The following is a 12,449-nucleotide window of genomic DNA, read 5'->3' on the forward strand; positions in this document are numbered from 1 at the left end:
ATATTGTTTCTTCAGTTTTCTTTAAAATGTCTTTTTTTTTTCCAGTTAATCTATCACGTAAGGGTACAAAAATGTCCACGTGCCACATTTGTTATCAGATCTCTAAAGCCTCTTTAGTATTTTTTTTTTCCTGGTAGAAAGAAACTTTATTAAGTCAAGTTCTGGTTTGTTTTGTTTTTAATTTATTTTTTATTATCAGCATAACGGTATTCATTATTTTTGCAACACACCCAGTGCTCCATGCAATCCGTGCCCTCTGTAATACCCACCACCTAGTACCCCGACCTCCCACCCCCCACCCCTTCAGACCCCTCAGATTGTTTTCAGAGTCCATAGTCTCTCGCGATTCACCTCCCCTTCCAATTTACCCCAACTCACTTCTCCTCTCTAACATCCCTTGTCCTTTAGTATTTTTAAAAAATTTTTAAATACAATTAACTTGTTGCAGGACCTGTAGACTGGCCCGGATTTGGGATTAGCCTGTGGACTTCTTTTAAGATGTCATTGACATTGGTTTTCTCTCATCTGTATCTCCTGTAAAGGGAAGTTAACACTAGAGACTTGCAGGAATTCGGTTATCAGCTCTAAGGAGCTGAGTGCTTCACAGGTGACCATGGTGCCTTCTCCCATGTTCCACGGGAAGCATTCAACAGCTTCTGCTTGTTCTGTTGTTAGTGATAAGAATCTCCAGTTCAGATGGAGTGAGCATACTCTAAATGTCTTCCAGTGACTTTGGAACACTTAACGTTTGCCCAGGTGTTCTTGTTTATACAAAAGAAATGTGAGTTATTACAGGTAGTGCTATAGTAAAACTTTAAAATAATACAATAATTTTTAATGTACAGATTAGCTGTGATGGTTCTCTGTAGTGCTTTCAAAGACCAGTTGAAGACTCAGCTGTGAAGTAGTTTTATAGAAACACTCCTTTCCCCAAATCTTGAGAGACCTTTCATAATGATCTTCCTTCCAACTAGCATTTTTTTTCTTAGCATTTTTTTTTTCTGAGGACACATGTAAAGAGAGATATATTTAAGCTCTTGGTGAAAGCTTTTCCATTCAGAAAAGGAAAAGCAGATGCCCTTGTGCTGGGCTGACAATCTAATGGATTGTCATTTCCAGAGTGTGTAAAAGTGACAAAGAAAACCATCATATAGAGAAATACCTAGAAGTTTTTAAAAAATGCTTCACATCAGAAGACGGGTGTGTAGAACACTGAGGACTGAAACTATGTATCAGTGATTTTCACTGCATTTCCTGTTTTCCAAGGACTAGTAGTGTTTCTAATTTTGGCCACCAATTTTATATATCAAAATGTACAAAAAAATCCAGAATTTCACAATTTTACTTTGAGGGAGAAGTCAGACCTCTTAAGTTCCTAAATTAAAATGTTTCCATTCAAGTTAAAAGATCATTTAAGTGTGAACATCAGTAAGATTAGTGCTTCTTTGTTATGTCCTTGTGATAAACTTTTCCGTTAAAACTGAAATAATACTTTAACTTTTCCTTTTTTTCTTCTTTCTCTCCTACTTTTTCTCACTATTTTTCTCTTCTCTTTCATATACTTTTTTCCTGCCATTTTTCCATTTTGTTTCTTTTCATGGCCGTGTCTTCTATTTAACAGAGGCGTTACTATCAGAAAATGTAGTGGAAGCTTGGCCAAGTTGTACTCTTTTCCAGACCCAAATTTTAGTCTCATAGAAGGTCACACCAGGCAGTGTCAGGAGGAAAAGCTTAAAATGTGGTTTAAAGACCTTCACACACAATGCCAATTAATAATTTCAAATGTAGTCATTTTTTTTTTTTAAACAAAGAACAGAATGAGAGTAACCCACACAGTTATTTTGGGCATCACATAAAAATCACAACAGCTTAATGGCAGGTTCTATTTGGCAGTACCACAAACCTTGATAAAAATTTATTGTCATTTTTGAGAAATTGTTCCTCTGGACCGAAGTGTGAAATTCAAGCCAGCAGACTTAAATCGGTGACTGGATTTAAGCTTTATTTTGTTTAAAACATCTTGAATATTTTCCCACTCTTTCAGAGGTGATTTATTAATTTAAACCAACATAAAAAATAATATTTATGAATTAACTTAGGTTAAGAGTGATTTATTGTAGCAAAAAAATGTTAGGTTTGGCTTTTTTCTTCATTGATCAGAAACAAAATCGTCTTTTAATTATTATTGAAAGGAAAGGAAAACACATTTTCGTTTTGTACAAAATATATATTTCAGTCTTGTTTCCTTCCTGGGATTTGCTTTGATGCCAACATAAGCAGGCAGGCCATTTTAGAGTTGTGTTTTTAAGCAACGGATCATTCATTTAATATTGTTCCTTAAAAAAGTTAACATCTATGGATGAATAAGATAAATTTAATTCCAGTGGCTGGATTTTAGAATCATATTAAAGACATGTCGAAAGGATTGTTTATGGTTACCTTTTCAAAGAAGTAGAGAGAGAAATCCTTAAATAGTAAAATTAATGATGTTCTCCATACTGTATAAAGGACCCGTAACTCTAGTAATCACTATATTCCATTCTCTGGTTAATTATCAAAGCTGTCAAAATATTGACAGAATTATGAAGTGGAAGTGAAAGCACAATATTAAAAACAAAAATGATTTCCTCAGGCTACCAATTGCATGAATTTCTAATTAATACATCAAGAAAAAAGTAGCCTCATGATAATTAAGGAGAGAAAAATACATAAATCAGTACTGACTCATAGCTGATTACAAAATAACTGACAATACTATCCTACATTTGCCAAGTTTTTAACAGCTTAAAGATGTTTTTCATGTTTATTATTTGGGGATTTTCTTCACTTTACCCTCCAAGGCCTACATATCTACATCTCAAATTCTGGAGATACGCTTCTGAATATAAGAATGCACCCATGCTTTAATATATGACTTCTCACATTGCCCAAACTTGGGATTTACACCCTTTCCACAAGTCCCATCTGGGGACTCGCCTCCAACACTGTGCTGGGAGTCAGTAGGCTCAGGAGGCTTGAGGTCTCATCCCATTTCCTGGCCTCCCCAGCTCTGTAACCCAAGACAGGTTGTGTGACCTGATCTCCCATTTATTCATCCATAAAATGTTAATAGCAGGCTCAGCCTGCTATACTGAGCTTTCCAAAGTTTCCAATGGCATTAAAATGTAAGTGGGATTATAATGTATGATTAAGGATGATCTCTAGAACGTTGCCTCGTTGTATTTTCTTTCTTGAAGATTTTGTACTGTTATAAATGCACATCCCAAAGAAAGTAAGAGTTTGACTCATTAAAAAAAAAAAAAAAAAAAAAAAAAAGCCCATAATCTTTCAGAATCACATAGAATCCGAGAGAAAGAAAGGCTAAAAGAGATTCTGATTTTCTGTCTGAAGAAACAAACCCAGTGGCAGTTTCTAACTTAAAAGTGGCACAGCTTCATAGTAGCAGAAATGTAACTAAACTCAGATACCAAGAATACCATCCTATTGCATTTTATCCTTTGGCCTAGGACTATTTTAACTTTCCCGACATGAATTTAAGAATATAAATCATATTACCATTTCCCACATATATTTCTTTTCTTCTAACTTTTTGAAAAGAATTACACGTTATCATGTCTCTATTAAGTAATCAAATTTGGCTTAAACTTGGGGGGATATCAGGCTGTCGTGCGTGCCACAGAGGTCCATAATAGAACAATTTAAAATGACTATTTTAATCTTTCAGGATCTAGAAGATTTGATTAAAGCAAAAGAAAAAGAGGTGGAGAAAATTGAGCAGAATGGACTTGCTTTGATTCAGAACAAGAAAGAAGAAGTCTCTGGTGTTGTCCTGAACACCCTGAGGGAGCTCAGGCAAACATGGGCTAATTTAGACCGCATGGTAATATTGCTGGAGGAGACTGGGCTCCAAACATGTCATGGCATTTTAGTTTTCCTAAAATAACTGAGTAAATAGTGATGGAACCTCTACATTATCTTTTTGTATTAAGTCTACTTCATTAACTGAGATTATTATTTATGTGTGTGAGAGAAAGGGAGAGCACGCATGCATGTACAGGGGGAGAAGCGGAGGGGAAGCGGACTCCACACTGAGTGTGAAACCCAACACGGGTTTTATCCCATCTCCCCACCTGGAAGATCTGACCTGAGCCAAATCCAAGTCAGATGCTTCCCGGCTGAGCCACCCAGGCACCCCTATTAACCTCTTTTTAAAAATAAAATCTAGCTTTGGCTATTTCCTATCATAAACCATTATTATGATGTACATTATTATGAATTATTATAAACATTACTCTTTTAATAACCCCAGGATTACATTTAGAAGATTAAGGGTGACCTTTGGGAAATCCAAAGTAGAGGTCTTTCCAAATGACACAGACCAAACTAAGAGCCTGAATTTTCTGTTGCAGATAAGTCTCAGGAAAGAATGTTCTTAGATGTTTTGTCTTAAGATATAAATTTGAGTGTGCGTGCATGTGTGTGTGTGTCTGTGTGTGTTTGAGAACGTGCATATGTGAGATAAAAAGAGATGGAGGAGAATGAGGGAGGAGATAGCTAGCTAGCTAGCTAGATAGACAGATTTTTATTTCATTTCCTGGGACCAGACTGCCTAGATTTCTCTTAGTCCAGAAGTATGATCTTGGGTGATTTTCATAACCTCATTGTGCCTCTGGTTTTTTATCTATAGGATGGGAATTATAATCACACCCGTCCCATAAGGTTGTTACAAGGACTAAATGAGTTAATGCATTTAAAATAATAACAATGTATTTAAAATAATAATATATTTCCAAATTAAATATATTGATCTTCTATCATTTTTATATTTCATAGATATATAGCATATATATTACATATATTTACATACAAAGGTTGTAAGTTACCTTTTAAAGCATTTTAATTTAGACTGAGTGATCAAAATTCACAAAAAGACATACATTTCATTGTGGCCATCTCTCAAGTCTTTTTTTTTTTCTCATTTCTTTATAATGCCTGAAACCCTGAGGAAGTTCTTATATATTAATGTTTCCATCAGTTAAATATGTATGCTATCACTTTAAATATTTAAAATTTTAAATATGCAATTCTAAGAAACACCTATCTCTTTCAAAAGGTTGGACAATTAAAGATACTGCTGAAGTCCGTGTTCGACCAATGGAATAATCACAAGGTAGCCTTTGACGAGATCAACAGCTACCTCATGGAGGCGAAATACTCTCTGTCCCGCTTCCGTCTGCTGACTGGTTCTTTAGAAGCAGTACAAGTTCAGGTAGACAATCTTCAGGTAAGGAATGAATGTAACCCATCTTGATACTCTTGTGAATTTGAGAAAATTTAAAAAAAAGCAAACTTGAACAGCACCCTGGAATGTTGCTGTATATTGTTGGCATTTAATTATTTTTAAATACTTGAAATTAATCCTACCTGCTTTGTTTGTAACTTTTCCCATGGGCACCAAATTTCTGGATTGCTGTATAACTAAATGGTTTTTAGTTGCTATATAACTAAACGATTTTTTAAATTCTGTGATATAAATCTCCCCATGAATACATTTTATAAAATGATTTTACATCCAGCCAACCTCCTTGATCTATTGCTGCTGCCTTTATGTCTTCCCTTTCTCTCTTTATCCTGCTTCTCCAAACATATTCTAAGGGAACAAAAAGAAAGCAAAGAGAAAGATAGCCAAAATGGTAAACGTGTAAACTATTAACCTGTTTTCCTTTCATTCGGTTTAGTATCAGTCGTCTGTCCGATGCGTGCACATAAGCCTCTTTTTCTAACACTTCCTGCTTAGTTTCCTGGGTGCCCGTCATCACCGAACTCATGCAGGATTGAGGCTGCTGTTTGACTGTGCAGAGCACTGTCTCCTACCTCAGGCCCCTGCCTTCAAATCAGCTGCTGCCCTCACTGCCCTGCACACCACTCACTGACTGGGCGCTCTCTCACCTGTGGCCACTCATTCTCCCTGGCTAGCTCATGCAGACAGGGACACGAGATGGGCAGGGTAGGCCCTCAAGGGACGGGACACCAGCAGGAGCCCAGCATGTGCCCTCCAGACGTCCGTCCACTTCCCTGGCTTGGCTATGAAAGTCTCCGTGTTGCTGAACCTCATCCACACATGCTCTGATCAGGGAATGCCTTTTCTCGAGGGTGGCATAGGAGGGAGGAGAGATAAAATGTGTGTATCCACAATTTCTTTAAACCTTAAAGAGTTGTTGTAGATACTGAGAATCATTAAAACTTGCTTTGAGACTAGTAAGTCTGAAAACAGATTTTATGATTTTGAGGTGATTAGAAGTACTTTTTAATTTAGCCTGTTCTGTATTTAACACCAGCACATGCTGTCTTAAGATATGAAAGGGTTTTGATTTGATGGCAATCAGATAGTCTTAAATAGAACTGGGTTTTTGTAGCCTCCGTCACCTATGGGGTTTTGTTAAGAACTGAGTCTAGCCCTCCAGCAGTATTTGCAGGGAAGTGCCTTTCTTCAAGATCCTTCGCTAGTCCTTGGTAGAAGACTGTGCCAAGTCTGTAGCCTGTGTAATAAGTATTCTTTGGAAGGAAGAACACCCAGAGATAGAACTTACAAGTGGTACTCAGGAAAGTTAGGACTTCTTAAGGTCTGATTATCTGGAGTTTCCTGTAGAAGAACTCTAGATATGTAATAAAATGGGGACCAGGGTTTTGACTTTGAATAGCAAAGAGATCCAGTGAGACAGACTGCGTCCAGATCATGGCCCTAGCTTCCTACTAGGAGACAGACAAGGGACTCATGTGAGCTTTCCCAGCAGAATTCCAGATGCTACTGTAAGAACGTTTAGCTGTTAGGAATCTCTTTTCACACCTTTGAGAACCAAATTATAAAAGAAGAAACAATGATTGAAAGAAAATTTACAAAGCATCAGAACAAAATCATGGTTTATATATTTATATGTACATAGTTATAGAAATAGCTATAATTTACTTTTAAACAATTATTAGAATTTACATACTGTCATGTCATCTGTGGCACTTTTTTTTTTAAATTTTGGGGCAGAATCTTCAAGATGATCTGGAAAAACAGGAAAAGAACTTACAGAGGTTTGGCTCTGTCACCAACCAACTGTTTAAAGAGTGTCACCCGCCTGTGACAGAAACTCTTACCAATACATTAAAAGATGTCAATATGAGGTATGGAACATGCTCATTTTGCATTGTTATGCATTATTTATATCACAGCCTTATGACAAATAACCACAGAATTAAGGCATTTTGAATTTGAGCTTTCTACATTCTATTCTACTCATGTTTCAATTTTCACAAATGAATTGAAGGTAACTAAGTGTAGTGAAGAGACTTAGAAATAGATGAACACTGCTGTCTACCCAAAGATTACCTCATTTCTATTATCTGCCCTTGAACTGTGAGTGGGCATTGTGTCAAAGAGAAATGAGACATCTCTGAATTATTCCCATATTCACGTGAAGCAGGATTGTCAAAAATAAAAGAGCAAATAACAGCATTTGGTAAGAGGTGCTAATCTGCCCGTGAGTGTTGGCTATTGTTTCCAGATGGAATAACTTGCTGGAAGAGATCGCTGAGCAGCTGCACGCCAGCAAAGCCCTACTTCAGCTTTGGCAGAGGTACGGGGACTACTCAAAGCAGTGTGCCTCTGCGCTGCAGCAGCAGGACGACCGAACCAACGAGCTCCTGAAGGCGGCCACCAACAAGGACATTGCTGATGACGAGGTTGCGACGTGGATCGAAGATTGCAATGTATGTTTGGCGACTCTAGTGTTCCCCCCGCCCCCCATGCCATTCTCAGCCATCTCAAGTTTAGCAAGGCCAGGGCTGATGTGTGCAAGCTTCTGGTATGCCTCAGTATGTGGGACAGCTATCCAAAAATGGTTTTAAGTACCAAAGAGCCCTGCTGGGGTTTCAGAACCCAGTTAGTTGCAGATGTGTCTGATTTAAGAGGTCCCTCCCCCTGTTTCATTTTCACAGATGAGCTGTTTTCCCATCTTTCCTAATGGCACACCATCCTTGTGAAGATTTAGGTTGGTTGTTTTTACACATTTGCCAGTTAAGAAATAAGAGAGTATGGAGAATAATGTTTTATCTTTTAAAAATCCACCGTGAAAGGTATTACCTAGTTAGGTCCATTATTTCTTATGTAAGCATCGACATAATTATTTCTTCTAAGAATTTAATGGTGGAAAGAAGTCTTTCTCTCCTGATTTACTGGTGTGCCTCTTTTTAATAGCTTTTTAATATTTCTTTTTTTTCACTGAAGTTGCCAATAACCTACTTTAGGTTTTCAGAAACAGTCTCTTGTTTCACCCATTACATGGTTCTTCTGCTTCTCCTTATTTGTCTTTATTTTAATGAACTTGTTCCAAAGATCTTCTTGTAAACTTTCCCAAATCAGTTTATTAGAATTAAGCAGGTTATAAAAAGCACATAAATCTCAACCTATTTGGGGCGCCTGGGTGTCTCAGTGGGTTAAGCCTCTGCCTTCGGCTCAGGTCATGATCTCAGGGTCCTGGGATAGAACCCCGAATTGGGCTCTCTGCTCAGCAGGGAGCCTGCTTCCTCCTCTCTCTCTCTGCCTGCCTCTCTGCCTACTTGCGATCTCTCTCACTCTGTCAAATAAATAAATAAAACCTTTAAAAAAAATTTCGACCTATTCTAATACCTTCACACAAATACTAAATAATCACTTTAAAGCTAACATTTAATACTAAAGATAGCATAAGGCTTTTTTCTCCTCCTTCCACATAGTTTATCCTTACAGGATTTGTCATTTTTAATTTTCACTCCTCTTGAGTTGATACATCACACCTATTTTAGGGGGTAGTCCTCCAAATTATTTCTCTGAATTGTTCTAAGATCTGTGTCAAGGTCAAAGCTTCCTTCTGTTTGTTTTTCTCCCTGTCATAGGCATCGCTGTCTAGCTAGAGCAGGCTCTGCTCTTTCCACCATGTCGGGTGGAGCACCAGCAACAGGGAGAAGAACCAGTCATTTGTCAGCTCTTAGCGGTAGATGGAAACCAAGAAGCAGAATTTCCACTGGCTTAAATTTTGAGCATTTAGGAGTGTCCCACCAGAAGTGGAGGCAAGAGAAGCCATGGAAAAGGGTGGAGATGCCGTCTGCTTCTGTCCCTGCCCACCAGGGCCATCGCTGGGGTTCCAGGCTCCCCTGAGACAAGAGGGTCTGTTGTAACCATTATAATGCGACCATGCGTGTGAAACACGCTGTTGGCGAACTCAGCCACTGTGTGCGCAGAATTCAACAGGAAAAGGCAAAATGTAGCGCTCTGTTTTTTATTTTGATTTGATATCAACTACATGAAAAGAGAGGAAAACCATGCCCAAATGCTTCCAGTTATTGGTTCTTCTTGTGGATGTGCCTTCTTATGTAGGTTTCCCTGCGCTTCCCCCCACCCCGTGTCCTCGTGTCCTACCATGAACCTTTGTGGCTTTTATTATAGAACAGTCCGTGTTTGTCTAAAAATGTTAACACACATCCATTTTCAAAAATCAGATTTAATCCCTCATGATTTTTCTGCGGGTGAAGTGTATTTAGTGTAATAATTTGACAAGTAAGAATTGATTGTGTCCGGATGCGTGGCCCTTTGCTGATGATCAGTTTAAGGAGTGCTCTTACCACGTTGTTTCATAATGAGCCTATTTTCATCATCTGTAGGATCTCCTCAAAGAACTGGGGGTAGTGAAGGATTCCCTATTTGTTCTGCGTGAGCTGGGAGAGCAGCTCAAGCAGCAAGTGGATGCTTCAGCGGCATCAGCCATTCAATCCGATCAGCTGTCTTTGAGTCAACATCTGTGTGCCCTAGAGCAGGCTCTTTGCAAGCAGCAGACCATGTTACAGGTATGTTACCGACCTCATATTCCACATGTGTTGTCAATTGGCTTTCTATAACATCTGAGCCTAACCACAGGAAAAGGAAGTTTTCTCATCATTGAGACAATGCCTCGTTCAAGACCAAAGAATTAAAAAGCAAATGAACTTGGAAGTTCCAGTAGGGACAAGGGAAGGTGGGAGTCTTGTACTGTTCTTGACAATGTAATTTTGCCCCTAAAAGCAATGCTTCTTTCTATGGTACCGGGTAAAATACATCCAACTAATAAATACCAAGTGGCTTTAGTGTTGACATTCCTATTTATATAACAAGTTTTTGCCAAGAATAAGAGTATTTTTCTGTTTGGTAGTATATTTTAAAAATAATTGGTCAATTCATAAACAGTATCTAGGAGTAATTCTGAGTTTTCAAAAATATTTTTTACATGAATGAAGAGAAGGAAAGTTAAGAAGAAAAGTTAAGTCATGTAGCCTTATGGCATCTTGAGGATGGATACTTGACACAAAGATATGAAAAATAATTTCAATATCCAATTGCCCTTTCATTAGATATCTAAATACCAATTTTCTTTTGTGAAAAAAATAAAGACTGGAGTTCTTGACTATGAAACCTTTACCAAGAGCTTAGAAGTGTTGGAGGCCTGGATAGTAGAAGCTGAAGAAATATTACAGGGGCAGGACCCAAGCCACTCATCTGACCTCTCAACCATCCAGGAAAGGATGGAAGAACTTAAGGTAAGTACATTCAAATCCTAGGCCTAGATCTTCGATCTTTTGCCCTCAAAGTCGTAAGGAATACTCCCAACTCCCAACATTAGACCTACTTTTATTTTAAGCTCACAGAGAAACCCTTGCCAGCTCTGTTTTCCTGCCGTGTACACACACTGATTTCATGCTCTGCGTTGAGAGTCAGCCAGGGGCAATCCTAGGAGTCCGGGTCACTCCTCCCTCCCACCTCTCGTCCCTTCCCTGGCCCAGTGGATCCCCTCGAACTTCCCGTTTCCATCTCTACCCTCACCCACTCCTAGACAAGCCCCCAATGTCTCGGACCCCAACAGTAGCCTCCAGGGTCCTCTCTGCGGTGACCCCAGCCCCTCCAACCCACAGCTACCATAATGATCTTTTTCTTTTAAAGGGTTTTACTTAATTATGAACTGTTTTAAACACTCAAAAATAAGTAAAATGTTAACAAAAGACACACCAGTTTTATCGTATCATTCCTCTGCTTCAGACCCTCCACGGGTTCCCACTGCTCTCAGGGTAAAGACCAGTGTGGACCATCACCCCCCAGTGGACCAGGCTTCCATCTTCCAAAGGGTCTTGTCTTCCCCACTGGTCATCTCAGTGTCCGCTACCGCGCTTCCTAGCCTTTGCGTGCATGACGTCACCCCTTGCTGGAATTTGTCAGCTCCTGCCCACCAAACGCAATGCATTTGGGGTCATTTTGTTCAATGTCATTCTCTGAAGAAAGCTTCCTCTTTTCTTGAAGCTCCCCCATGTAACACTTTGATAGCACACTATTTTTTTTTCTTCAAAATATTTTACATACCATTTTAATGACATTCACGGGATTAGGAGACGACTCTTGTGGATTAGTATTATCGGCGTAGTATCTTCTGTCCAGAAGCCCCATGAGAAGGACCACTGCCTGTCAGTTTCGTTCACTGCTGATATCTACCCATGACAATACTGCCATCTAATTGTTAAGCTTCTGACTTCAACAGTTGGAAAGATTTATTCTGTCTTTAGGGTAATGAGCCTGAATCAGAGCCTGTGAAGAGAAAATACACACAGCCAAGGATGTCCTCCCATTTACCTCTTCCTGTATTCCTAGATGGAGTTACGGGTGCCCACACATAAACCAGAAAAGACCGTTTTGTCCTGTGTTTGAGGAGAGGGAGGAGCCCTGAGAGCACAGGACGCTTTGTTAGTTGTGTCTCACCAATTTCAGGGTTGGGGCCAATGACCTAAAACTGAAGATTCCAGGATATTGGGTGTTGCCTTCAAAGCTCAAAGGGGATCTCACTCCATCTAGCAAGTGCTCGGTGGCTCTTACTTACCCAGCTCTACCACGTACTGGCTGAGTGGCCGTGAGCAATTTACAAACCATTTCTGAGCCTCATCATTAAGTCAGAATAAGTCAGAATACTCATGGTACTTACCTTAGGGGATTATTTTACAAATAAAATGAGTTATTACCTGTAAAGCTCTCATGCTATTATTTGATTCATTGTAAGTGCTCAAGAAATGTTAGCTCTTACTCTTATAATGGTTACCATTATAAATATTCTTATTGGTAATAGATAATAAAGGAGCAGAATAGCCTAGACAGATGGAATATAAGGGTCAGAAATACGCCTTTTCAGTCATCAGCATAATTTTCATCCATCAGCAAGTAAATGATTCATGGGAACTACTAAACGTTCGGTGGGAGGGCGTGAGGAGCTATAGCAGCAGGAGAAACAGGTTAGGAGACGCCACTCTTCTTTATTGGCAGCTCTGGAGATGACAAGTCAATGGCCCAGAAATGCAGGGAGACCAAAGACCTGCTTCTTCCTGAAATCAGCAGGTCACTGTGAAGTTTGAAA

At 39.1% G+C, this 12,449-nt stretch overlaps 1 protein-coding gene across 17 annotated transcripts in view; it reads left to right on the forward strand.

Annotated features, from left to right (window-relative positions):
* The window catches only part of SYNE1 (spectrin repeat containing nuclear envelope protein 1), a 464,420-nt gene that overhangs the window by 366,548 nt on the left and 85,423 nt on the right, over positions 1-12,449 (forward strand). For all 17 annotated transcript variants that reach the window (XM_013056743.2, XM_013056751.2, XM_013056755.2 and 14 more), the window contains 6 exons: positions 3,725-3,880; positions 5,114-5,284; positions 7,040-7,173; positions 7,554-7,758; positions 9,688-9,870; positions 10,450-10,596. In XM_013056743.2, coding sequence (XP_012912197.1) covers positions 3,725-3,880; positions 5,114-5,284; positions 7,040-7,173; positions 7,554-7,758; positions 9,688-9,870; positions 10,450-10,596 — 996 coding nt within the window. The remainder of the gene's footprint in view (positions 1-3,724; positions 3,881-5,113; positions 5,285-7,039; positions 7,174-7,553; positions 7,759-9,687; positions 9,871-10,449; positions 10,597-12,449) is intronic.

Source organism: Mustela putorius, unplaced genomic scaffold (genome assembly GCF_011764305.1).
Source record: "Mustela putorius furo isolate JIRA1106 unplaced genomic scaffold, ASM1176430v1.1 tig00000450_pilon_pilon_pilon, whole genome shotgun sequence".
Taxonomy (NCBI): Eukaryota; Metazoa; Chordata; class Mammalia; order Carnivora; family Mustelidae; genus Mustela; species Mustela putorius.